General features: G+C 40.7%; 1 protein-coding gene across 1 annotated transcript; it reads right to left on the reverse strand.

The window, feature by feature from the left end:
• Positions 1-152: 152 nt before the first annotated feature.
• On the reverse strand, positions 153-11110 carry AMK2 (adenosine monophosphate kinase). Its single transcript, XM_010243735.3, has 7 exons — positions 10725-11110; positions 10468-10563; positions 4096-4224; positions 3846-3980; positions 2112-2258; positions 1486-1560; positions 153-537 (listed from the first exon to the last, which is right to left on the reverse strand). Exons 1-7 carry the CDS (start codon positions 10941-10943, stop codon positions 379-381), a joined length of 960 nt encoding a protein of 319 aa, XP_010242037.1. The 5' UTR covers positions 10944-11110; the 3' UTR covers positions 153-378.
• Positions 11111-26518: the final 15408 nt, after the last annotated feature.

Consider the following 26518-nt stretch of genomic DNA (forward strand, 5'->3'; position numbering starts at 1 on the left):
GCTTGCCACATACTAGGACAAATGCTAGTATGTGGAATCATATGCTATGGGAATAATTTAATTGTGCCTTATATTGGCAGGCTTGCCACTTAATGACACAGACCACTGGGTCCCACAGAATTGAAACTGCAGCTCAGGTGGAGGTACATGGATATGGAAAACTTCCTGTTCTAATGATTAAAAAATGCAACACGTTGCACTGAATTTGAAAGAATTAGAGCTAATTCCACTTCTAAGGGCTGCAAGCCCCAGTAAATCAAAATATAACGAGGAAAAAAAAGAGGCTCTAAGGCCTACACCCACCAGCTTTGTAGTACGTATTTTAATGGCATTTATTGCCTCAACCAAGCAGGTTACTCCACTCTTTACAACTTGGGATTAACACGCCACTTGCTTCAATGATTCTGTACCCTCAGAACTTGGTGAATCATGTCGTACACCAGCCAAATCTGAAGCAGCCTTCTTTTGCTTAATAAGTCCAGTCAGTATACTGTCAATTTGTGCAAACACCTCCTCCTTTGGAACATTCCCATTGACCTGCAATCAACTAATAACTAGTGAACTTGGATATTTTGGGAGCGTACAGCAGAACCTACAATGGTTTATATCTATCATTCATGATTTTCTACAAAATTCACTCTGCAACTGGCCCTGTAGAAATGAACGAGTTTTTAACTTTAGAACAATAAAACAACAACTACAATGTAAGATGCCAAGGGAATTTTTGCAAGGGCTATACACAAAAAAATAAAAATGGTAGGGAAAGAGGATGATGCTACTGGATTTTTCATGAGTGAAAATGGTCTCAGAAAGGCACCATATAAATTGGTTTAATAGTAAATGAAAAAAAAAAAAAGTATAAAGCAAATCCATCACCACAATAACCTAGAAAAGAAATGAAAATAAATAAAAGAAATAATGAATGTATTCACCATCCTATTAACCATTGGTCTTCCTCTACTTGGGCATATACAAGAGTAAATTTTCTAGCAAGCCACCTCCCATAGAAAGAGGCTTGACTTGAGCATGACTTAAACCTCCATAAAGATCACATGATTCACATGAAGCAAAAAATCCACATTAAAAGGCACCTGAAAATTTTAAATTCCATGAAATACCAGAATACAAGTAGAACACGAAAGAAAATTGAGAAGTGAAACTATATAAAGGCCTGCAAAGATGGTGCAAATTGCAACCTACCAATGGTCTTCTCAAGACCTAATCATAGTCCCTAAACAGCTATCCATCCTTCACAACTGATCAAGTGCCGAAGGCACGGTAAAGCTTTTTGTTGCCTTTTCTAGAAGAATGATGGTGTCTTAATCCACACATGCACAGAGCCACAGGCATAGCAAGAAAGAAAATGATAACAAAGAAAACGGATCATAGTAGTTATATACTACTTCCAGTTTATTTCTTTTATCCTGCATTCATATTTACATTTATATTAAATTGCCAACTAAATATGGTGTTATTTTCACATGCCTTGACTGTTACACCTTCATATCTTGAGAGTACAGCCTCGACATTTTGATGATGAGTCCTCAGTCGAAGTTTTACCTGGATCAAGCCAAAAAGGGTAGAAGAGAAGTAAAGTTATAAAGGATCAAGGTTTGCTCCCGAGTATTTTAATCAATAGAGACAAGAATATGATCTACATGCTGGTTGTAAACTGAAGCTTGCTCCTGACGTGTGTGTATATACAACAGAATATGTTTACACATCATGACTTCATGAGTGCTAAGCTAGCAAAAAGAGAGTAGAAACTAAGATCCACTCCCCCTCCATTGACTTGCACATGTCCATCCAAAAGTTTATCTTGTTCTTTTAACATGGGTAATGGAGGTTGTTTTAGTTATACATTTAACATTGTGGAGCATGTGTGAAAGAAAATGCAAGAGTAGGCCATTATTCCTACTCCTGTCAGCATTATTAGGTCGACAGTTGGCACATAGTTTAGGCCAACACAACATCCAGATGGTTAACAACTAGATTTAAAAGAAGCAGTAAATAAACAAAAAGAGAATCAAAGAGTACTATGGAAAAAAATAATGGAAGAGAATATCTACTAAGTAGAGGGGCATTTTTAACAAATAGCAGCTTAGTCATGCCTTTTCTTCTGTATCATCAAACCGTTGTGTAAGTCTTGCAGCAATTTCTTCAGTTTCTGGAGGAGAATACTTTAGGTGGTATATCTTTCCAGTAACTGGATCAAGTCTTCGGCCAACAACTCTCTCAACAAGGATCTCTTCAGGGACCTGCAAACATCAAAATAGCACATGCAGAAAATTTATAAAGCAAAGTTCAAATAAATGATTAAGACTATATGAGCAGAAGCTATGTGGTTTAACAATATGTAAGCTCTTTGACTCTTTTTTTAAGGGTCAAGAGATATCTCAATGCGACCTCTCTTGCTACCTTGGCTCAATAATCAATATCAACAGATTAAGAACGATAAATTAGAACATGGTTTAAAATACCCATACATTTCCTAATATTTCCACGACATATTTCCATTTCCATGGGTAGTGACATGAATTTTTACTGGAATCAAAATATTCCCCAGTGAACACAACCAACACCACGTGGAGTGCAAGAGGTAGTTTCCACGACATATTTACATTTCCGTTGATAGTGACACAAAATTTTTCTGGAATCAACATATTCCCTAGTGAACACTAACAGCACTGAGTATAAGAGATAGTATTATGGTGACAATATTGTAGATATGTATCAATAGTTTCCACTTTGAGCCAGCTTGATGTTCATTTCAAACATGCAGTCCATCATGTAATTTTGAATCTTAAGGTTTATGGAACAACTCCAAAACATATGCTTTTGTCCAAAGCATAGTTTCCACTTATGCTTCTTTTATCATTTCATGAAGTATCGTTATATTTTTTTGCATATTTTACAATGTTTCCACTATTCCTATATTTTTTACAATATTTCCGACATGTTTCCTATATTTGGATGAATGACATTTCCACCAACACCGATATTTTAAACCTTGATTAGAGCAGGATGGACAAAAAATGGAGGAACGCATCTGAAATTTTATGTGATAGGAGAATACCACTAAATGGCTAAAAGGAAAATTTTATAGAAATGTTATTAGGCTAGCAATGTTGTACAGAGTAGAGTGTTGGGAAATTAAGAAACAGTGTAAAAAAAAAAGTGTTGTACATATGCCAATGTTGAGATCAATGAGTGGGAAAACTAGAAAGGTAGTAGACTAAGATAGTTTGGGCACATCCATAGACCATCTACAGCAACAGTGAGATGTGGTCTATTAAAAATTGAAAGGGCCAATAAGAACCAGGGGCAGACAGAAAAAGGACATGGGATGAAGTAGTGAGAAATGATTCAAGGGTCCATATATAACAATGGATATGGTATTGAACAGAATGGAATGGTAGAACTGGATTCATGTAGATGACACCATAGATGGGACAAATAGTAGAGAACTATAAACTAGAGGTAATTGAAAGAATGTTACCATTTCTTTTGGGCCAATAAATCTATTTCTTGCACACTGATCTATTTATGGAAAAAAATTCAATATTTATTATGCTGTTTGGCATGATCTCAGAGAATTAATTCTGTTGAATTTTGTTAATCTAAGAATCAGCTTTAAATCTGGATGATTGAATGTATGAAACTTGCTGAAACTAAAGCTATTTAAGGCTCCAAACTCATTCTAAGAATAGATTCTTTGGAGTTAAAGTATTTAGCTTCAAAAAGGAATTATTATTATTATTATTATTATTTTTTGCTCAAAACTCATTCTTTAAATGGTGATTCTTTTGATCAGGGATTTTAACCAAGAATTGTCTATTGCTTACTTCTAGAAGAATAAAAAGGTCTGGCTGGATGCCAAAGTCTTCAAGAGCCTTTGCTTGAGATAAGCTCCTTGGATATCCATCTAAAAGCCAGCCACTTTCCTGAGAATCTGGCTGCAACAAGCGCTCCTTCACCATCTAGATAATAAAAAACAAGTAAATAAAATCCCATTGATGAAGTAAAAGGCGAACCAAAATCACAAAAAGGGAAAAATGGTAAAGGTAAAAATAAAATAAAAATAATGAAAACTACCATGACAACTATTTCATCAGGAACCAACTGTCCTTTTTCCATATGTTCTTTTGCTTGCTTTCCATTTTCAGTCCCAGCTGCAACTTCTGCTCGTAGTAAATCTCCAGCAGCAATGTGCACCAGTCCATACTGCAATTATAACATGAAAAATCCATTAAGTAAAACTGGTCATCCACACAGATTCCCAAGGCATGAGAAAGTTCATATAGAAAGATTACAAGATGAGTACATAAGACCTTTGAACATCCAGGGAAATAGGTAAACATGCAGATTCTGTCAAGTGTCAAAGCCAAAAGAAGGCCATTACCCAATGTTGGTCCTAACTATCTGGGGTATTGGGAGAGGCAGACTGGGTATCGTCAGTATCTTTGGCACTTTTTTGCATAGTAACCACTCTCAGACACGACCTGCATTCTCACACTTGCCAGCCCGAGATTTTACCACTACACCAAGTAATGGCCCCTATATGTTGTCAAAGCCATAAGCCATCTACGCAAATGGCAAGATAGTCATTTCTATCACTAATTCACAATATCATTATGACAAAACCATAAAAGGCACCATTCACAGGGATGAACAATATAATAATAGTTTCTATAGATCCATCTTTTACGAAAGAGCCAGTGGTCAAATATGGAATTGTCTGAAATTTTATGTTTTTCATGGAATATTCTGAAATTGTTATGTTTTTTCCTAGTTCAGACAGCAGGGATATTTTTGTTGGATTATAAATCTGTAGGTCTGACCATAGGGTCTGATATGTCTGTCTATTTATAGTTGGTTTATATTTAAAGTTTCAAGTTCATTGCAAAGTAATTTGGGATTTATTCAATTTCCATGAGTCAAAGTAGGACTAGCAATTCTGTAATTTTCTGTTTTTTAGTTGCATGACATTTGTTGCTTAGTATTCCAATAGTCCATAAATTCGTATAGAATGTTTTAAACAATGAAATAGATTATGAGTTCATGCAACTTATATTAATACCGTTAAGTGATTCCAATAGTCCATAACTAACATGGGTTTTATTTCACTTCTTTCTATCTTCTCTCTAATTCTGCAAACATTACATCCATAAAGAGCCCACAAAATTATTTATTAAATCTTTTCATTTGACAAGGACTGAATGATCCAAATACATTCTTCAATTTACTTTAAAACATGAAAATTTCCCACTTTAGCAGCTTTCGCTCTTTTCTGCCAAACCATCTTGAAATGCCCTCATGTTAGGTTGCCCCTAAAAGGTATATTACCCAAGGTTCAAAGTATCGATACCCAATACACACAAGCATGCATATTGGGTGTTTCAGTACTACAAAAAACCAACTTTTTTCTTTCATACTTTAAATGTTATTTAACATTTAAAACCGACCGTTTTGCGAAAGGCCTTCAAAATGGCATATTGGCCACCTGCCAATATGATATGACACACCCTATGTCAGACAATATGGGCCGTATCGTGTCAAAATTTTGAATCTTGATATTACCCTTGGTTCTACCAAATTTCATCCCAAAGCTTGCCCTGGAATACTTGGCCCCCCTTAAAGCAGATATGGAAGCCAAGAAAGAATCCATGGAGAATTAAATCAGTTTTCCAATTCCTACACCAATTTCAACCTTACTATTTATAGTGCTTCTTTGTAATTACTTATTAAACTCATTATTTATCTTTTGTTCCTTTACACTAAGTTAGTTTTAGTAGGATTAGTAAATTTTCATTATAATCCATATTGGAGTGTTCCTATGCATTACCCATGAATTTGTCTTAGTATTTAAGTGATTAAAAGTTGATTTAGGTCAGTTTCCTAAAGTAATTAAAAGGGGGTGAGAAATGGGAGGAAGGTGAAGGAAACGTCAGATTTTGTTGAAGAAGAATGAAGGGAACTGAGGGTTGCAGTGCAGGTGAGAGGGTGACTTTCCATGTTGGTTCCAAGGCTCAGCTGGTTGTTCTAGAGGATGCTTCAAATTTTGGGATGCTGGTTTTTTCTAGTTTCTTTTGGGTTGATTGGGGTGTAAGTCATTTGGGGGCCTTTTTTTTGGGATTTGGGTGTCTGTTGTTTATTAGCTCTTTTGGAGGTGTTCCCTCAACACCTATCTAGGTTATATTTGTTTTTTCTTTTTTTTTTATTTTTCTTTTTACTTATAAAAAAGGTCAGTTATTTATCAAAAAAAAAAGGTCAGTTTCCTAGTCCAATTTGGAGTCTGTAAAGGCACATCCGAGTTCATAAGTTGTGTCTATAAATACAGTCATTGTAATTGCATCTAGAAAAGAGCTTATTTGATGAAATAAAATTTGGTTTAGTAAATTCTAGTTATTTCAAGGAAATGTTCACCTTTTTTCCCCTCTTTCTCACTTATTTCTTCTTCTAAGTATCTATATCTTTGTTGTTTACCCCAACAGAAAGAGTTCTCATCCTTTCTAATCTTTTACTCATTCTTTAGTGGACAGAAAACTACCAACTTGCTTTAATTACTCCTATTCTTCATCTTTAATCACCCAAAGCCCCACCTTCACCCTGCAAAACCCACCACCAGATCTTAGCCTCTCCTTCACCCTGCAAAGCCCATACCACCAGATCTTAAGTTAGCAGGACTCCTACCTTGTCCTACATCAGTTTGGTTTCAGAGCCACAACTAGAAGTATCTTGGGAAAACATGACAAACCCTAACGTGAAAGAATCAATGCCAAGCTTGAAGATTTGGTTCATAGCCATAAAGAAGAGAAGGATCAACTTCATCATTGAATTGACTCTTGCATCTAGAGTCACTTATTTAGAGTTCTTTTTTTTTTGTGAGCAACATAAATTCATTATTTTAAAAAAGGAAAGAAACACTTCAATAATTATGGGCCAAATAAAAAGAGTAAAAAATGAAAAACCAATAGGGCAAAGCAAGTTCTATTAGTTTCTCTTGGTGTTTTAAGAGAGTTAAATGCAAAAAGGACCAATCAAGTTCTTAGTTTCTCTTGGATAAATTGGTATTTTTTTCTAGTTCTAAATCTAACACCCCAAGTGTGTTATTTTTCTCATTTCTTTTCCTAATGGAACCTTTTTCTTTTTATTGGATGACCATAAATCTAATATCAATTATATGGATCATTCTTCATATGTTTCCTTTCTTCTAAATTGGTCATTTGAATTATTTGAGAATTTTGCATATTTTTATTTTATCAGCAAAACAAATAATTTCATTAAGATTAGAAAATAGGATTACAACAAGAGGTTGTGAAAAAAAGAAAAAAGAAAACAGAGAAAACACAGATTCAGTAGAGCTGACCCAACCCAAGTATTACAATTGAGCCCAATTCAAGGAATGTCTTTGTACCCCTTGCTTAGCTAAACCATCTACCAAACTGTTTTCAGTTCTCCAAAACATTTAACTTGGATCATCATGCCTTTTGAAAGTCATTTAAAGCGCCTGAACTCATTCCATAAGTGCCATGCCACTAGGGATGGCAATTTTCCCCATCCCCGACGGGGATACGACTTCCCCGACCTGATGGGGTCAGGGATGGGGATTGTTTTGGCGGGGTGGGGACGGGGATGGGGACGGGGATGAGGATTAATAGGAATCTCCGATCAGGGTCGGGGTTGGGGATGGGGATTGAGGTCCCCATATATTAAATGTTATTTATATTAAATATACGATTATAATATTTATATTATATATCAAAATATATTTATATCCATAATTGTCTTCCTCAATCACGTCAAGTATGACCTGGTCTCGGGTCAAAAGATTAGGTTTTAGGAAGACATAAGGGTTGGAAAAACCCCCTTATTGGAGGTCTTCCCTTTTCTTTATGCTATCTCCGACTTTAAAGGTAGGCCGATGGCTGACTTCCTTTACTCCTCTCCCTCTCCTTTTGATCTAAACTAGAACTTGGGTTTCATTAGGAACCTAAGAGTGTCAGGAATTCCCCTTGTTTTTGCTTTGCTCTCCTAGTTGAATTCTGTGGTTCTTGGAGACAGGGTGTAGACAATAGGGTTTGGACCCTTACTCGGCTGGGACTTTCACCTATAAATTCAATTCCCTTGCAACTTCCTCTCCCTCCCCTTCCCCTTCATTCCTAGTAATGGTACGTTTGGTTGCTGCAATTGGGATGGGAAAATGGGAATATTCCCATTAGATTCCCATTTTCATGTGTTTGTTCATTGAGATGGGATGGGAAACCGTGGGATGTTGGTTCTCAAAACCAAGGATGTGAGGTCGCGCTGAAATGGTGCGACCCTGGTGAGAAGAGAAAATTGTGAGAAAAAAATGTTGAGACTTTCGACTGAAGCTCCGCAGCCATCCTCTCACCGTTTCCCTGCGTCTACAGCAATCAAGTCTCCGGCAGCATTCTCGATGATATCCGGCCAAGATAAGACCAGATCCATGACCATAGAATACATGCGACTATATTCTTCACGTTTTTGGCATCATCGATCTCCTCATGCCGTCGGGAAAACATGGTCGTTCGTCGGCTAAAATCCATTGTTTCCAGCGGTATAGAGGTAGATGTTTTACAGATCTACACTTGTGCTTGTAGAGCCTTGAACGAACATGGTCGTTCGTTGGCTAAAAAACATTGTTTTCCCGTTAAAACGTGCCAAGGTGTTTATGCCATTTTCTGGGTTCAAACCCGCTTCAAGGTAAGAGTTTTCTTCCCTCAAATCAGTTTTTCCCATGAGATATGTTTCTCTTCCCTCAGATTTGTTAAACCAGGTCCCAATTATTCTTTTTACTTTTTTCTTAATTTATTTTTATACGTTTTCTCATTGGGGTAAAGATTGGAGGCAGTGAGAACAACTCCAGATCTTGCTTTGCCCTTGTATCCTTTGCAACTTTGAAGGTGACAACCCTTCCTACATGCTGCTGAAGTATTAATTTATAAATATATTATTATTTGGTAATTTTTTTCTGGGCATTCTTCTTTTACTAATGAGGGGGAGGTTGGAACTCGCCTCGTCCACGCCACTGGTTTGAGTTCAAAGGAAGACGATGAACAATAATATTCCCTTCTCAGCAATCAAACACCAGAATGCCAAAATGAGAAAATAAAATTTTCCTTCTCGTCCCATTCTCTCCCATCCCATCCCTTCTCAGCAACCAAACAGACTATAAAAGAAATCTGGTGTCCTCCCATTCCCCCTAGATTTAGTGCCTTCTATTGGGAAGTGTTTCACAGTTGCATTAATATTTGTGAAAACTTCAAAGAAAAAGGCCAAACTGGTGCTTGTCCCCCAACTAGTGCAGCTTGTGCAAGGTTAATGGTGAGACTGTTTTTCATCTTTTAATCCCTTGTCCCTTTGTTGGCTTTATCTGGGAGTGATTTACCTCACTTTTTGGTTGCATGTGGCTCTCTATTAGCTTGGGAGGGTTGTTTAACCCTTCTATTTGTAGGTGCACTACTAAAAGACGTAGACTGATGTGGATATGTACAATTTTAGCTTTATGTTCTACTACTTGTAGTAGCAGTAGTAGAAACTGAATTGTAAAATTCAAAATTAGTTAACATTTATTGATTATAATATAATTTGAATCAACATTTTAAAATGTAGAGGCGTGACACGAGGAGTTCCACTACCTAGAAGTGTGAGGCATGGTTCAGAACGCAAGAGGCGTAAGCCTCCTTAAGAGGAGGGGGGTTAGGAGGAAGGGGGTTAGGAGGAAGGGGAGGAGGGTGAAGAGGAAGGGGGGATCTCATTTTTTTCTTTATTTGTAATAAAAATCTTTTATGTTAAGAAGAATAAAGATGCATAACATAGGCATTTTCTATTTACTTTTAACTATTTATACTTTTATTTTTATTTTTATTTTTATTGTTATTATACATTTTCTTCTTTTGTTGCTTTTATTTTTTATAATAAAAGGATATTTCTATTAATAACAGAAGAAAAGTACATTCAGGTGATGAGCTGGCACCAACACAACACAAACAATAACAAACATAAACTATTGCATTGCATAGGCATTCAACCTTATCCCAAAACCTAGACCCGAACTTTGCCCCATTCACCTCTTTAAACAAAGGAAGAGTCACAATCCAATCCATAATTAGATTGCCAATGACAACACATTTTTTTGGATGAGATGTCAATACAAATTCTTTCACATTGACCATCATAATATAATTTGAATTATTTTTATTTTATTTTCTTGTAAATATGTCATACTTTTATTTTTGTTTTAATTATTATTATACATCTTCTTTTATTATTGTGATTAAGATCACCACTATCATAACATTACCAACCTAATCAATCCCAGAACTTATTATTTTCAAGAATCTAGTAGATGGAACATTGAACATGACCACTGAGTTCCAGGTTCAAATCTAAAGATTGGCATTCAACACTCAACATTTAAGAAAAGAGGAAAAGAAAGCTTACTTTCTTCGTGATTTGCTCACACTGTGTTCCTTTGCCAGATGCCGGAGCACCGGATATCATGATCTTTAAGGGCTCTGGTTTGACAGAAGCTATTACCTGATGGAAACAAAAACAGAGCTCGCTCCACAGACAACAAATATCAACCAATCTCCTAATTCTAACCTATCGTATAAGACATATCTAACTAAAAACACAGGAATTCAACAATGAAGAGCGAACCAAACTAAAGCAGATGACAAGAACATCCAGTTACATACCGGGACAGCTAAAGCGGTGACGACAGCCGAGCTCTTCTTCGAACCGCGGACTTTTAGGGTTTCATTCAGACGAAGAGAAGCTCCAGAAATGAATCCAATAGATGGAAGTGGCGAAACAGAGGTGGAAAGCTTGAGGGTTTTAGTAGGGGAGGGAATAAGAGAAGCAGAAGTCTGAGATATTGGCTTTCCCGAAACAGGAAAATTGATCGAGCAAGCCATTACTTTGGTCCTTTCGCTCGCTCGGGTTTCCTTTCTCTCTCTCTCTCTCTCTCTGGGTAGAAGTAAAGGGGAGAAGGAATCTAAAAGTGGAAAGAAGTAGACTGCAGAGAAGTTATTAGCTCCGGTGTTCGTTCCGGCCAGTGGCGTTTGATTAAATAAATGAGGAGAAGGTATTCTTTCTGTAAGGCCACGTACGTTAGTTTCGGATCTTTTGCGGAATAGTATTGAATGCATATCATATCATTATTATATGATAGTACATCTTTATCCTCAAAATCTGGCCGTCATTTGTAGATCTTAGACCAAATTAAGTCAACCCGTTTGGGAGGAGCCCGGATCTACTGCAGTTGGTGCGCCGAACTAAGGGCTATTAGCCTATTACCCGGTTACTAACGAAAACGGCACAGTATTCAGCGCCTTTATCCTGCCGAAATCATAAAAACTGCCCACGTATCGATTGCTATGATTTATGAGAATGGACCGAGTGGTGGCTTCCGCTGGCTAGCCCCATAAATGATGGAGATTACTTTGGCTGTTTGGGAAAAACAGCCAAGGCTGTTTTGGGAGCCTCGACTCATGACACCGGGTCGGAATGTAGTAGGGACTATAGCTAAGCACAATGACTGAGTGAGCACCTAATTTGTTTCGTTAGGAATTATCTATTATCTTATTATTTTTATCAAAATAATTAAAAATAAAAAATAATAAAAATGGAAAACCTAAACGTGTTGGAAATTGGAATTTATTGGACTCTCTCCAACCTTATGTTGTTTAGGTTTTTCTTTCCGATTCCTACCTTCAATTGTGAGGACGACAATTCAACCCCCAAGTACTTGACTCTCAACCATACCCCACTCAGCCCTGAAACCCACCAGGAAGTGAATGGTGTGAGAAGTAGCATCTACTCTGAAAGGCGTCTCTTCCCTTCTTCAACGAAACCGAGTGGATAAGAAATCTGAAGAAGTCACATTTGTGAGTATAGATAGAATAATGATGACTGGGAGTGTGAAGTTGATATTCATGACAAAGACAAACCGGTGCTCTCTGGCGTATTGGAGATGTCTAATTGGTCTCCACCGATAGGCATAATCTATGAAAGATTCTCCAGGATTATGAGTCATGGACTCAAGATCTGCTTGATCTGGCACTAGTTCCTTTGGGCATAGGGTGTCGCAGTTTGGATGCCATTTCACGCCACCGATAGGCATAATCTATGAAAGATTCTCCAGGATTATGAGTCATAGACTCAAGATTTGCTCGATCTAGCACTAGTTTTATGTTATAAGAAAAGTGGTCTAAAATATTATTTTCCCCCATTTCTCCTTCCCTTGCCTAAGATGCTTACTTATAAGAGAGTGATTAGTCCGTTCAGAGCTGTCTACCCATAGAAGAAGGTAAAGTTTGCCTCTTCTCAAAGTCCCAAAGCAAGCCTGAGAAAAATTAATTATTGATAAAGAGCTCTATAGTTGAACTTCCTATTGACCTCCCAACCCGTAATAAAGCCATCATCTTTTTCCAAACTAGGGCATAACTACAACTGCCAAAGCATAATACATTCCCTTTGAATAATGCCTGAGTCGGCATAGAACAAAGGCATCATCCTAACCTAGTGCATTGTCGATTAATCACAAAAACGACTGGAGGCCATCCTCAGTCGTTACTCTTTCCTTAATTATCCCTTGAATTCAGAAAAAGTCGCTAATTAGCCAATTGAGCTTATGCACTAGACCTTTTTTCGATAAACTAGCCAAACCCATAGGATGCACTTCAGGGGTTATCAAAGGGATAAAAAAATAATAAAAAAAGAGAGAAAGAAGAAAAAAGAAAACAAAAAAAAAATGAGAGATGAAGAAGAAGGAGAATGCCCAGTGGAGCTTTGCTTGACCTATGCTCAACATATGCTTCTTCAATAAGTGGCATGCAGTCAATGATGAAATGAAGGGAGGCCATCATTGGCTTCTTGTTTGACCTTGTGCATTCAATCCTAATAATGTGTAATAATATCTCCTAGTTAGTCCTTTAAGCCTCCCTGTCAATCTTTTTTTCACAATAAACACTTTCCAGCGAGTGGATGTCAAAACAAGCAGAAAGCGATTAGAGTAATTAAGTAAGAGCTCAAAAAAAAAAAGAAAGGGGGAATGTACTTTTGGTAGCTTTGTTAAGAATGAAATACTCAAGTAAGTGGGGCAATTATCAAGAAAGGTCAATGCAAGAAGTGAAATGGCAAATGAAAAATCAAGAAACTGTTAGAAGAAATTAAGGCAATTAAGATGATTTTATCCTTATAGGAGCTTTTATGATGACACCCACATGCTAATTTTGATTTTCCCTACCCATTTACATTTCGTCCCAAAATAAAATCATCATTGATCAATAAGAAGGCATGATTCATGTTGATGAAAAATATGAAGAGCAATCTCCATCCATATGGCCATGAAGAGAGCGTTGACAAAAAATCAAAAAAAAAAAGAGAGAAGAAAGAGAGAGAGAGAGAGAGAGAGAGAGAGAGAGAAAAGAGAAGATGAAAATATGATGATAAAGAGTAGACCTTGAATTAAATCCCTGGAATGGTGATTCAAGCATTTGATGCCTATATTAATTGTTATTTGGGCCTTTTCAACTATCATTTGTAACATCCATCTTATACCATATTTCGTCCTAATGAGCAAGACCTCATTGATCTTTAAAAAATCGGCAAACCAGCACTGGATAGACCTATTTGGCCGACAATGAAGGACCATAGTTGTCACTCGCTCCATTAAAGTATCAACTTCATAACCCACCATTTTTATTAACCAAAAAACAAGAAAAGAAGAAAAAAAACTAGGGCAAACCCCCTATGATAAGGCTTTTCTTACAACAAAACTCTTGTTCAACAACTTACAATTCCATCGCACATATTTTTGAATTCAATGAGTTTTGAGTAATGACCTTGAAGAGAGGATATACACTCTCAGCTAATGTGAACCAGACATAGCCCATTTGGACATAATTACTCTCATATGAGTTAAGGTTAAAGGCACTTTTTCCCTTGAGTCTCAAAGTTTTTTCTTCTTATCATTCCCATATTTCATGTCCTTATGCATTGCTTGATAATTGAAAACTTCCTTGTACAACACTTTAATGAGATGTTTTGACCTTCTCAGTACATACCCAGCTTCTATATTGGCTTTAAACACATCATATCCTTTTGCTTACTCAAATTCCATTTGTCATGTCAACCTCTATACTTTGACCCATGTCAAAAATCCCGTTGGTCATTGTCAGCCTCTATGCCTTGACCCGCGTCTATCTTCCATTGGTCATGTTAGCCTCTATACTATGACCCACGTCTGAATTGAGTAACTGGAGATGATATAAACGATAATAAGAAAAAGAGAGAGAGAGAGAGAGAAAGGAAAATAAAAAAAGAACAAAATGAAAAGCAATAAAAAAAAGGAAAGAATGATAAATAGTGATATCTAAAGCTTGACAATGAGTTCTTCACATTGTGCTATGTCAAAGAGCAGTTATACTATATCAATTTCATAATCTCTATTAAATATTTGAAACATTTCACTAAACTCTTTAAGAATTGTAGGAAATCTTTTAGTGATTGAACATTTGCCTTGCCTTGCTTTTAAAGATTTATCTTAAGTTATTTCTCCTTGACAACAGGTATACCTTGACTCCGTATGGTTTCTAATACCTAGGAGGGGTCACTTTGCCAAAATAAATGATTTTCAAATTTTGAGTTGTTTGTATTGTTTTCTTTACGGCAAATGTACCCTAATTCCAAAGGTTCATGATACCTAGGAAAGGTAACTTTGCCAAAAATAAAATGGCTTGAACATGATGGAAACGATGTTTCACGAGATCTCTTCTTCACTTTTTCCCTCACAATAATCTTCCTTCTTCGTCTCGCCCCTCTTCTACCTCACAACAATGAGGGGCAATTGTCAGCACCTGATTTTTCTCAATCCTCTGTCTGAACCCCTAACTCACCCCAAACACCCTATCAGACCCTTCCAACCTCTTCGAAACACCTAAAAACCCAAGAGACCCAAATTTCACCCCAAGAGCCCTCAAATCCACCATTAAATCTAATTGATACCAATCCAATAACCCCGATCAACCACAACTTACGCTTTGAACCTCAAATCAGACATTACCCTTGGACCCTAAAATCACCCTTCCCTCATTGTCGAGTTACCAAATTCCCAAAATACCCCCTAACCAAATTCCCAAATTACCCCTTGCACCAAATCCCCAAAATACCCCATGGGTTAAAATTACCAAAATACCCTTGCCTTGCCCACGCTCCATGATCAAAATGTGCAGTCTCTTGCTCACGCTCAAACTTGACCATAAGAACCCTAGGGAGCTGCTCTTGCACTACAACAGAAGGCTCCTACTCCTATTCGTGATCAGCAAGTATGGCATCCCCATCACGAGCAATGCCTCCCTAATGAACATTTGAGGCAATGACCATATCACCCACATTGGATGACTCTTGCCCTTCAACAGGAGGCTGAAGAGATTTTAGATCCTCCATCAAACACCTAATGACAGGCATTGTAGGCACACTAGCCAAGTCCACATCACAAACTCCCTATGGGAAAACGAACAATGCATCATGAACGAAAGCAAAAAAAAAGCATATCAAAGGATTGAACATACAACTTACTTATACACACCTCTTTATTCATAGCACATTCATATGGCACTTGAGTGGCGACATACTCGAGGCAATCTTTCCCCAACTTCCACCTATTTCAACACATAAGACTATAATTGCACATTTAGTCTAGGAAGAAAAGAAAATACTAATCGAAACATGCACTGAATCAAATATCAAGCACACTTACCAATTCAGAAACCTATGACTCCTTTCTCTGAGCACGGGGAGCCATTTTAATCACCCGTCCACCGGTGATGGGAATTGTCACAATGGCAGTGGGAGGGACTAGAACCACTAACTACACCAACTCCATGTGGGTATTCTTCCCCACTTCAGGCGAAGGATCTAGGTGATCCTAAGCAGCATCTCCAGAATGCTCCTATGAAACACCTTCGTCAGCAATAATATGCTCTTCTGCCTGGGGCACTGTAGCATCAAATACGACCACCGAATCACCGACAAGCCCCGTTATTGCTGGCCAAAAAGAATGAGCAATCATCATTGCTCTGCACCTCTTATGTAGAATAGGGTGACTACTCTCACCCTCCTCAACAGCAGGCCGCTTGCCCTTGCGATCAGCGTCCAGAGGCCCCTGCTCCTCCATAGCCACCTAAGCAACCCGGGGACCACCAACTTTTGAAAGGGCTTCTCCACCTTGCTTAGCTGCATGGCCTGGTGGTGGGGCCATTACATGTCAAGGGTGGGGCTCGATCACCATGAACATCTGCAACCCGACAAGAGTGGCACATAAATGGCCCATGTGTATAGAACCATGAACTTCTATACGCCTATAGTTGGCTAATGGGTAACGAGTGATACCAGGAAATGCTAAGCCATGATGATGCTGCCAAAAAACATCTTCATCCCCAAACTTCAGAAACTACGAACAGGGTGATACGCCGTAACTTGTGCTTGTCCGGCACGATCAAGATAAGTGACCACACCAGGCCACAGAATTAGACACGCAACACGAATGACAGGGTTTTCAACATCCACAACACACTGCTGGTCACCACCATCGGGAACATTAATCCCGATGTAAAACGGCATGGTGTGACAGACTGTCTAAGCATGTGGGCGTAGAACAAAACCATCCAAAGAAGAAAATCTAAGCTTAACCTTGGTGACCCCAAACTGCTTGCCCCTCTTGGCACCAAGCCACTGCTTCCCACAACAAATGTCAAGAGACACATCCTCTATTCGATCACCCTCCAAAGTCACCATGCTGACTGACAAGCGGGACAATCGGCGGGGAGTGATGCTCAACTGAAAGTGTTCACAAAGATACATAAATAAGAATGGGGCAAAGATGTAAGATGAGCGGTGCTTGCAGCTCGGGTCCATTATCTGGTGGACTGTGTCATCCATTTGGTTGTAGAGATAGTTGAGGAACATGGACGCAGTTTGGACTCCGAAGTTAGAATTCTTGGAGTTTCGCAGCCAACGATTGAAGGACTCTTCAGCCACAAACCACATTGCGTGGATCCCAAATTTTGGCAAGCACCGAGGAACACCAAGTGGACCAGACACTCAACCAGACTTCAACTTGGAAGTTGCTCAACCGAGGAACAAAGCATCCTACCGCTCTACACCTCGGCCAAACACTTCATTCCTCGACTTCAAAACTGGGGGATTGGTGTTCGGGTCACCGTTGAGCTGGTCTTAAGAGACACGTGGCAGCCTGGTCATCCCGGCCATGTCGGCATAGCTCAACCAACTCCGTGATATACACCGACTCCGTGGCTCTAGCCGAGCTATGCTATTACTGTGGCCCTCCATCTTATCCTCTCAGCCATGCCAGCTACACGTCACGCGGGTAAGCACAACTACAGATAAGAGGAAAGAGAGAAAGACAACTCACTGGGAAATAAGACTCTATCCCAAGGACCTCGGTGGTTAACCTCATTTCGACAATCTCGGAAGCCCAATCCGACCAAGACAAGGATCTTCGGCTATAAAGAGGTATTCCCGCTCAAGGTAAGGGATGGAATTTCTAGCACCCATACTGTTACTCTAATTGGACCAGCACCCTCATTGCTCGACCCAACCATCCACTACCTTCTATTGACTTGATCGTCGGAGTGCCTACCCGACGATAACTCCTCAAGCCTCTGACTTCCCTTTTTTGATAATAGGTCTTGAAGCACGGCCTCATCCTTCCACCTCGGTACCACCCTGTTGGCAAGGATTATTTGACTTCCTTCCTCAGTTCGTGCACCACCTTAGATCGAGTAGCATCGGATTGGCGTCGTTTGTGGGAAACGCACAAAAACCGTCATTTGTGCACCACCTCAATTCGAACGATTAACATGCTGATCCCCATCTCGGGAGTCTCGGTGTCGCAGCCCTCCACACCAAGAAATCCCTTAGCCTCTAACCACGGTTGATCTTGCGTAGTTCCGGGCATTGCAGGAGAAGGTCGATAAGATCTTCAAGATAATGAAGACACTAGGATCTACGGCACCGCCCAGCCAGGCCGTCCCTTCTCACGCCCCGACGCATACAAAGGATGACCCTTGCCCCAAGGACCCCAAAATGTGTTGGCCGAACAAAAGGAGAGTGCAATCTGACCATGAAAAGCAAGACACGACAAGGAAATCTGCCTCAATAGATCGCACTCGTGAGCCTGACAACCGCAGTAGGACGCATCAAACTACGTGGATCCCTGCTAAAGAAAGGCTCGGCAAGCAGACGCCACCTCGTGTGGTCTCTGTTGTTGAGTCCAACTTAGAAAAAAGACCTCTCCGCATGCCCCAAGGAGAAAGCCCCGCATACCGCGGTCCCGGACAATAAAGACACCGAGATTCGGGAGCTCCAACAATGCTTGGAGGAGTTGGAGTGCAGCCAAATTCAGAGAAGCACGACACTACCTGTAGATTAGTCGGTGCAGCCAGCTGTATCGACCGCTAAAGAATCACCATTCGTTCAAGAAATCATAGACGATGTGCCTCCCATGGGGTGGCGAGCACCTCAGCTCGACAAGTACAATGGGAATACCGACCACATCGAAGCACTAAAGGCTCAACTGATGTTGCATGGATCCTCTGAGGGCCTGATGTACAAAGCCCTAGTGGCCACCCTCATAGGTGCAGCCCTGACTTGGTATTTCCTCTCTACCCCCACATTCCATAGCGTTGTGGGAGCAGATGTAGACCTAGTTTTGTGCATAGTTCACGGCAAGCCAGAAGCACTAGAAGACTTCGGCCAGCCTTATGCAAGTATTGCAGAGGAAGGCAGAATCTCTCAAAGACTACCTGGTGAGATTCAACAAAGAATCACTACAGGTTAGGAACCTGAACCAGTATGTAGCTGTCACCGCTATTCAGCACGGGCTCCGCCCCTCACCATTCAACTTCTCCATATCCAAGAACTCTCCGTAGACCCTACCCGCGCTGATGAGCCATGCCCAAAAGTACATCAATGCAAAAGAAGCACAGACACAACTATGGGACGAGGAAGAAAGGCCTGACAAGAAGAGGAGAAATACCGAGGAGTGGAAGTCAGAAAGATCAGATTTGGATCAAAGGATCCATCATACTTATCCAAGGAAGGAAGCTTGAAGTCCTTTGGCATAGGGACGGCAAGAAGCTTTGGAGATAAGGGGGACAGAACTGAAAGGAGAGGAGTGGATTTTACTTCCCCTGAGCTTACCTCTTTCTTACCCTTGAGCTCGGGTAGATTGTGAGTTGCGGTTCGGCGAGCTCGGCAGCACCTTCGTTGCTTCTTTGCTGGCTCGGAATTGGTACTGCTTGCTTCTGTGTTGCCAAGTTCGATAGGCCCAGGGAGAGGCTCGGACGGCTGCTGATAGTTGTGAATTGAGGTGCCTTGCCTATAGTCCATGGCCAGGACCTCAAACTGGTTTTCAGCGAGCGGAAGCTCGAACTATGAATGCTAAGGGGATGTGGGTCTGACTGGCTGAGAGGCCCTCAACCTGACTACAGGCTACGAGGCAGGGATAGCTGGTCTCTCCTTCCTGCCGTGGGATGAGACTTGACTCTGGAGAGGGTTCTGAGTCTAAGAGGTCTCTCTCCGGTGAGAAGGACGTTCACTCTGACGGCGGGGACTGGCTTGCTGCGTGGCCGGGTGCCGAGGAGGAAGTGGCTACTGGGTTCGAGGGAACGGAGGAAACTGCTGCTGGTAGTGATACTGAGAAACTTGGTGCAGCACTTGCTGCTAATAGAGTTGAAACTGCTGGAACTATTGCATTTGAGCTTGCATAGCTCACATGCATTGCACCAGGTCTTCAAGATGGTTTTGACTGGTCATCGGAGGAATAACAGAGGGCTCAGTGAAGGTCGCTTCAACCATTAAAGGGAGTGGAGCATTCACGGGTGCCATTGTTTGGGGCACATTCAGGATGGGAACTCTGTCCGCAGAGAGGGGGACGATGAACTGTCCAATGCACACCACTGGGACCTGGAGTTGCCCCCCGGCGGCGTTCACTTATGCACTGCGTGCGGCATTGCTAGAAGAAGCCATAGGAACTGACGTCTTACTGAAAGTTTTCGGTGTTTGGTGGAGGAAGGCTTTTTGAAGCGATTCCCACAGACGGCGCCAAATGATGTAGCGGGATCCGGTAACTTATAGCTGGTAGGGACTTTGCTCCTAGCTGGCAACGGTCAACACCTGAGAAGGAGAAGAGAATGAAGGATTCCCGGGGAGCTCATCCGGTGGGAACACTCCGATGATTAAGTTAGAACTCTGAGAGAGCTGTAGAAAATGCAGAAAGAGATAAGAGTGCAAATAGCACAAGATCAATTCGATTCAATTACCTCTACCCCTTGGAAATCGGGGCCTTTAAATACTGATGTCCTGTCAAATCGGACGTAACCATCTCTGGCCCTCTGTCGCAGTCATTTTTCATCAGGGCTGCGCAGGTAACCGTTGCAGGGTACTGCCCAATCAGGTGAAAGACGTGACCCATAAAGGACAGACATGCTGCCACCTGTCGAGAGACGTGGGCGCAGGCCACTAGTGCTGGCAGAGACTGCGCCGTTAGTCAGGAGACGTGGGTGCAGTATGGTAGGTACGGTCTTGTCAGATAAGAAGCTTCCTAAAAACGCTGCGTCACTTAATAGCGAGTTGCCTTGTAGCGAGCTACTTGATGCGTCCCGAGGTGATTCCACCTGAGGTCTTCGAGACGGCCCTCTTGCCTAAGGATTGGAGCGAGCTGATTGTCCTAGCTCGTGAGCTAGGATAGACTTAGCTTGGAGTGTTCCCTTTCAGTCATACCGGCGTGTTTGAACTTGCGCTATAGCGAGCTTGTTCTGTAGCGAGCTAACCCGCGAGGGCTTTAGTGAGCTTGTTGCACCGAGTAGCCAGGCAGTCACGTTGTGCTGTCACTTATGTCAAGTCACGTGCACGTGTCACCTTTTCAGGAGGTCCGATCAAATCACCCCCCATCACCCATGTTTCTGGAAAAGCAAACGAGCTCCTGGGAACTTATTGAGGTATCTAAGGATTCTTTCTATGGCTTCAAAGTGAGTTAATGGTTGGGTTCAATGGGTGAATCAATTAATTTCACTCCCAACTTGCCTGTATCCTCTAATAGATCTAATACATATTTTCTTTGGGAAATAAAGATGCCCATTTTTGAGCGGGCAACTTCAATTCCAAGAAAATAACGTAAGGGGCCTAGATCTTTCACCTCAAATTGAGTGGCTATGAATTTCTTCAGCTTCTCTATTTCAGCCCTCCAGTCTCTTGTGATTACTATGTCATCAACATAGACAATTAAAGCTGCAATTTCCTTCATCTTTTTTCACAAATAAAGTATGATCTGACCGGTATTGTTTGAATCCCATATGTTGCACTAGTAAATGAAACCTATTAAACCAGGCCCAAGGTGATTGTTTCAACCCATATAAAGATTTTTTTAACTTGCACACCTTCTGCTCACTACCTTTGGCACAAAAACCTGGAGGTTGAGTCATGTGAACCTCTTCCTCTAGGTCACCATTCAAGAATGCATTCTTGATATCCAACTGATGAAGTTCCCAATCAAGGTTAGCTGCCAGTGAGAGGAGCATTCTGATTGAATTCATCTTGGCTACTAAAGCAAAGGTCTCTACATAGTCTACTCCATACACTTGTGTAAACCCTTTGGCCACCAATCTAGCTTTGTACCTTTCTACTGAACCATCAATTCTATGCTTTATTATGAATACCCACTTGTAACCCACTGGTTCCTTCCCTTCAGGAAGATCTACTAACTCCCAGGTGCCATTTTTTTGTAAGGCATTAATTTCTTCCTTCATTGCATATGTCCATTCTTAGGAATAGAGACATTGTCAATAGAGGAAAGGAATGCATGGTATGAAGGTGAAATATGATCATAGGACACAAAGTGAGAGATAAGATGATTAGTAGTACAAGACCTAACACCCTTTCTCTAAGCAATAAGAACATCAAGATCATTAATAACAAGAGGATCAATGTTAAGAGATTCAGGCATATCAATGGGAACAAGTATACCTGGCTGATGAGGAGTATCTACCTCTGAGAGTTCAATGATATTGACTGCATAGTTTCAGGTTCCATGGCTCTTGAACTCTGCTGGCTCTTATGGTAGCGAAGAAAGACCCGAAATGGAGAACGATCGGGAAGAGGAGGTAGTTGAACTAAGTGTGTTTCTCCTCAACCCTACTCTCCCCCCAAGGAGAAACCAAGAAGAAGGGTTGACTCTCAAAGAATGGTACATCCAAGCAGACATAGTACTTGCGTGAAGCATGATCATAGCAACAGTAACCCTTTTGAGATAACGGATAACCAAGAAAACACAAGGAGTGGCATGAGGATCAAGTTTACCACGAGTAGGAGATAAGTCATGTACGAAGAAACGACACCCAAAGACATTCATTGGAATAGGGGACGATGGATCTATAGGAAACAAGAGTTGATGTGGGGCCTTATACTCTAGTAACCAAGAAGGCATACGATTGATGATATATGCAACAGACATAACAACATCCATCCAAAAATATTTCAGAACATTCATATGAAGTAATAAACCACGAGCTACCTCAAGTAGATGATGATTTTTCCTTTCAGCAACACCATTTTGTTGAGGTGTCCTGGCGCAAGAGTTTCAATGAAGAAATCCATACGAAGCAAAGAACTCCGTGAGATCACTATGGAAGTACTCTTTTCCATTGTTTGATTGGAAAATGTGAATTTCAGTTCAAAATTGAGTGAAAACCATTCGTTGAAAGTTTTTCACAATCTTTGGTACTTCATCTTTAGATCGCATAGGATACACCCAAGTATATCTACAGTAGTCATCGATCAAAGTAATGAAATATTTATATCCAATCTCAATAGGTAGAGAAAGAGGGCCTCACACATCAGAAAAGACTATGAAAAGTAAATTCAAATATTTTGATTCTTAAAGGAAAGGAATTTCTACAATGTTTGCTCAATTAGCATGTATGATACTGCAATTTACTAACTAACAAAGACTTAAACAACCCAGGAAGAATAAGTTTTAAAGACTTAAACGAAAGGTGACCAAGACGATTATGCCACAAGTAGGCATGATTCTCACTAGAAGAACTTAAAGACTTTGTAGCCACAAGACTAGCTTTATTTTCCAACACATAGAGGCCATCCACCATGTTTCCTCTACCAATCGTCTTCCCCGAAGTGAAATCCTAAAACACACATGGAGAATGAAAGAAGGTCACTGAATAATTTAAGGAATGAGTAATACTGCTAATGAAAATTAAATTGATAGGTAATTTAGGAATATGCAACACATAGAGGAAGGGAGATGGTTCCTTGACCGGCAATGGTGGAATAAGACCCATCAACCAATTTCACCTTATCTCTCACAGAGAGGAGGTTATATGCCTGAAATAAGGTTGACTTACCAGTCATATGGTTTGAGGCTCCATAGTCAATTATCTAAGGGGAATTAGATGTATGAGATGACACATGGAAGGTAGTGGTAGTGTTACTTGATGTAGATGCAAAGGAGGTAGAAGGAGTAGGGTCAGAATCCATCTGGCGAAGTATCCTACCATATAATTCCAAGTGGTCATGGAAGGAGTTGATGATCTTTTCCTTGGGGTCAGAACCAGAGTGTCGCTCTTGGGGTACCATGGGACTAGTCTCTTGAGATGCCGCATTTGCTGAGTTATATTTCTTCTGACTTAGCTAGGTTGGCATGTTACTCAGATCAGACTTCTTACTCAATTCCTGAGCCCATTTCGTCTTTCCATGAAGATCCCAACATGTGTCTCTAGTGTGCCTGGACTTTTGATAGTGAGTGCACCAAAATTTGTCTTTGTCCTCCACTCTCTTCTGTGAATCTCCCTTTTTAAATTAACCTCCAACATTTGAACTCGTACCCCCTCGAACAGCTAGTGCAATCGGTTCCCCTTTTATATAATTCATCACACTTCTTCTGCTCTCTTCAGACTGATCTAGGGCATAAACTTCTTGGACTGACGGTAGGTTCTTACTTCCTAAGATTTGTACCCTCATGGATTCATATGTAGGATTCAGCCCCAAAAGAAAGGCAAATACCCATTGCTGCGAAACAAGTGATTTGTAGGCCTTTGCATCCTCATCGCACTTCCAATTTACATTTTGATAATGATCCAATTCCTTCCAAATTGATGTCAAGTCTGAATAGTACACCAAGAGGCTCCTCTCCCCTTGCTTGCAAGTGGAGGATTCTACTTGTAATTGATATATATTTGCATAGTGTCTCTGTTCTGTATAGGTAGATTTTGCTTGTTCTCATATTTCACAAGCTGTTTCAGCCCACATAAAGGTTGTCCTTACTTGTGACAGCATGGAAACCAAGATCCATGACATCACCATGCTATTTTCTTGGTACCATCTATCATGTTCAGCACTACCAATCTTTGGTTCCTTGATTTTACCAATAACATACCCAATTTTTTCCTCTAGTAGTAATATAAAGTTTAATTCCCCTGGACCATTCAAGATAGTTTAGTCCATCAAAGGGGATTACAGCCATGGGGAAACATATATCCATCCCCCTACTCATTCCATTTTGACCTCCTGAAATTCTTGAAGTTACAAAATTCTTAGAGGACATGATTCAAACAACTTTCAGACCTTACACACACCTTATGATCCCTCCTATCACCAAACAAACAGTCCTAGAAACACGAAGGATGAAGCCCACATGCACACACTGTAATCTAGACACAATCTAACTAGAAACCAGCCCAGATTGTCCAAAAAAGGCATGATTTTAGGGTTATCTCAGAGCTAATATGACCTAGCAGTCACACTCCACCAACTTCTAGACACCCCAAACACATCGACTGCTAGGAGGGGTCATAAACCAATATGGTTACACCACAAGGGTTAAAAGATCAGGTCATCCACTACCTATAGATCTGAATTCTCAGACATGGGATCACACGATCCATAAAAAAAGAGGTTCGAACCTCACAACTTCTCAAAAAACATTCAGTAGTCTGGAGTCACATAGTTTCTTCTTGGTACACAACCAAGGAAAACGAAAAAAAACACAAAAAAAAATTATACCAATCATAGGTCTGCACTTTTTTATCTCAGTTGAAGAAGACAGCCGGTTGAAGCTTGTTCGATCTATTCACAGGCCTAGCAGAACCGCTCTGATACGATATTAACAGCTGAACAGAGGAGAAGAGAGGTAGGAAAAGAGAAGAGGAAGAGAGGAGAGAAGATAAGAGATAGATTTGGAGTCTGCTACAATGCCACTACTGCGCTGGCAATGCCAGCTTATATTAATATATATAGGGCAACCATAATTAGAAGGGAAAGGACCGTTATGCCCCTACTTAAGTTGCAACAAAAAAACAAAAGAAAAAACTGCTTTAATTTGTCCAAACGGACCTAACTCAGCAGAATACAAACATAATAAATAAAGTTAACATTCCAACAGGACCTTATTGCATGGCCTGAAAACCTGATTGGACCAGGCCAAGGGAAGGTGGGTCGAGGAACTATCGAGCATTCTTTGGGCATAGAGGACTACTCCGCAGATGGCTACCGGAGAGACAACCTTCAGCCTGACCTATGGGGCCGACCCATGTGACCCGTGGAATTTGGCTCCCCAACTCTCCGGACCAAGCTTTATGATGAAGACTAGAACGACGAGGACCTCCGCGCAGAGCTAGATCTGGTAGAAGATGCCCAAGACCTAGCACATGTCAAGATGGTAGCATAGCAACAGAGGATGGTGAAATACTACGATTCCAAAGTCCGAAGATGCGAGTTCAAGACAGGTAACCTCGTCCTCCGCAAAGTCATTATGCCCACGCCAGGAGAAGGTAAGCTCAGATTAAACTGGGAAGGGCCATACATAATCACCAGGGTTCTTGGACCAAGCACCTACAGGCTCGAAGACCTTGATGGCCGACCAATATTACGGAGTTGGAACACAAGGAACCTTCGAATGTACTATCAATGATTCGATGTTAATGAAGAGTATCTTATTCAAGCCATGTGTTGATTGCCCGACACACTGCACACGCACGCACCCTACACAATGCCACACTACACACACATCACTCAAGCCGCGCAACACACGCTTAGCTTGGCACACTTCACTGATTCGGCTGATCTTCAAATGGCCTGAGCCCACAATGCGTAGTGTGGCAGTGTATCGCCAACCAAGTAAATTAACTCGGGTGTCCACAGCTAGAGCCTAAGGTGGAGAAGAATGCCTTCACCCATCAAGGCTTGAGGGCGGTCATTGAACTCCACACACCCACTAACTAATAGTTAGCGAGAGCTAGTCGAGCAATGGCCAACCCTTGAAAAGCCAAAAAGCTCCTGAGACCAGTAACCGAGCACCCCAAAGATGAGAACTTGGAGCATACTCTGGCCCTACTAACCTGAGACCGAAGATCTTGGCCAACCCCAAACCTCGACCGTAACAAGAACGAGGAAC

Source organism: Nelumbo nucifera, chromosome 5, assembly GCF_055504915.1.
Source record: "Nelumbo nucifera cultivar China Antique chromosome 5, China Antique-T2T, whole genome shotgun sequence".
Taxonomy (NCBI): domain Eukaryota; kingdom Viridiplantae; phylum Streptophyta; class Magnoliopsida; order Proteales; family Nelumbonaceae; genus Nelumbo; species Nelumbo nucifera.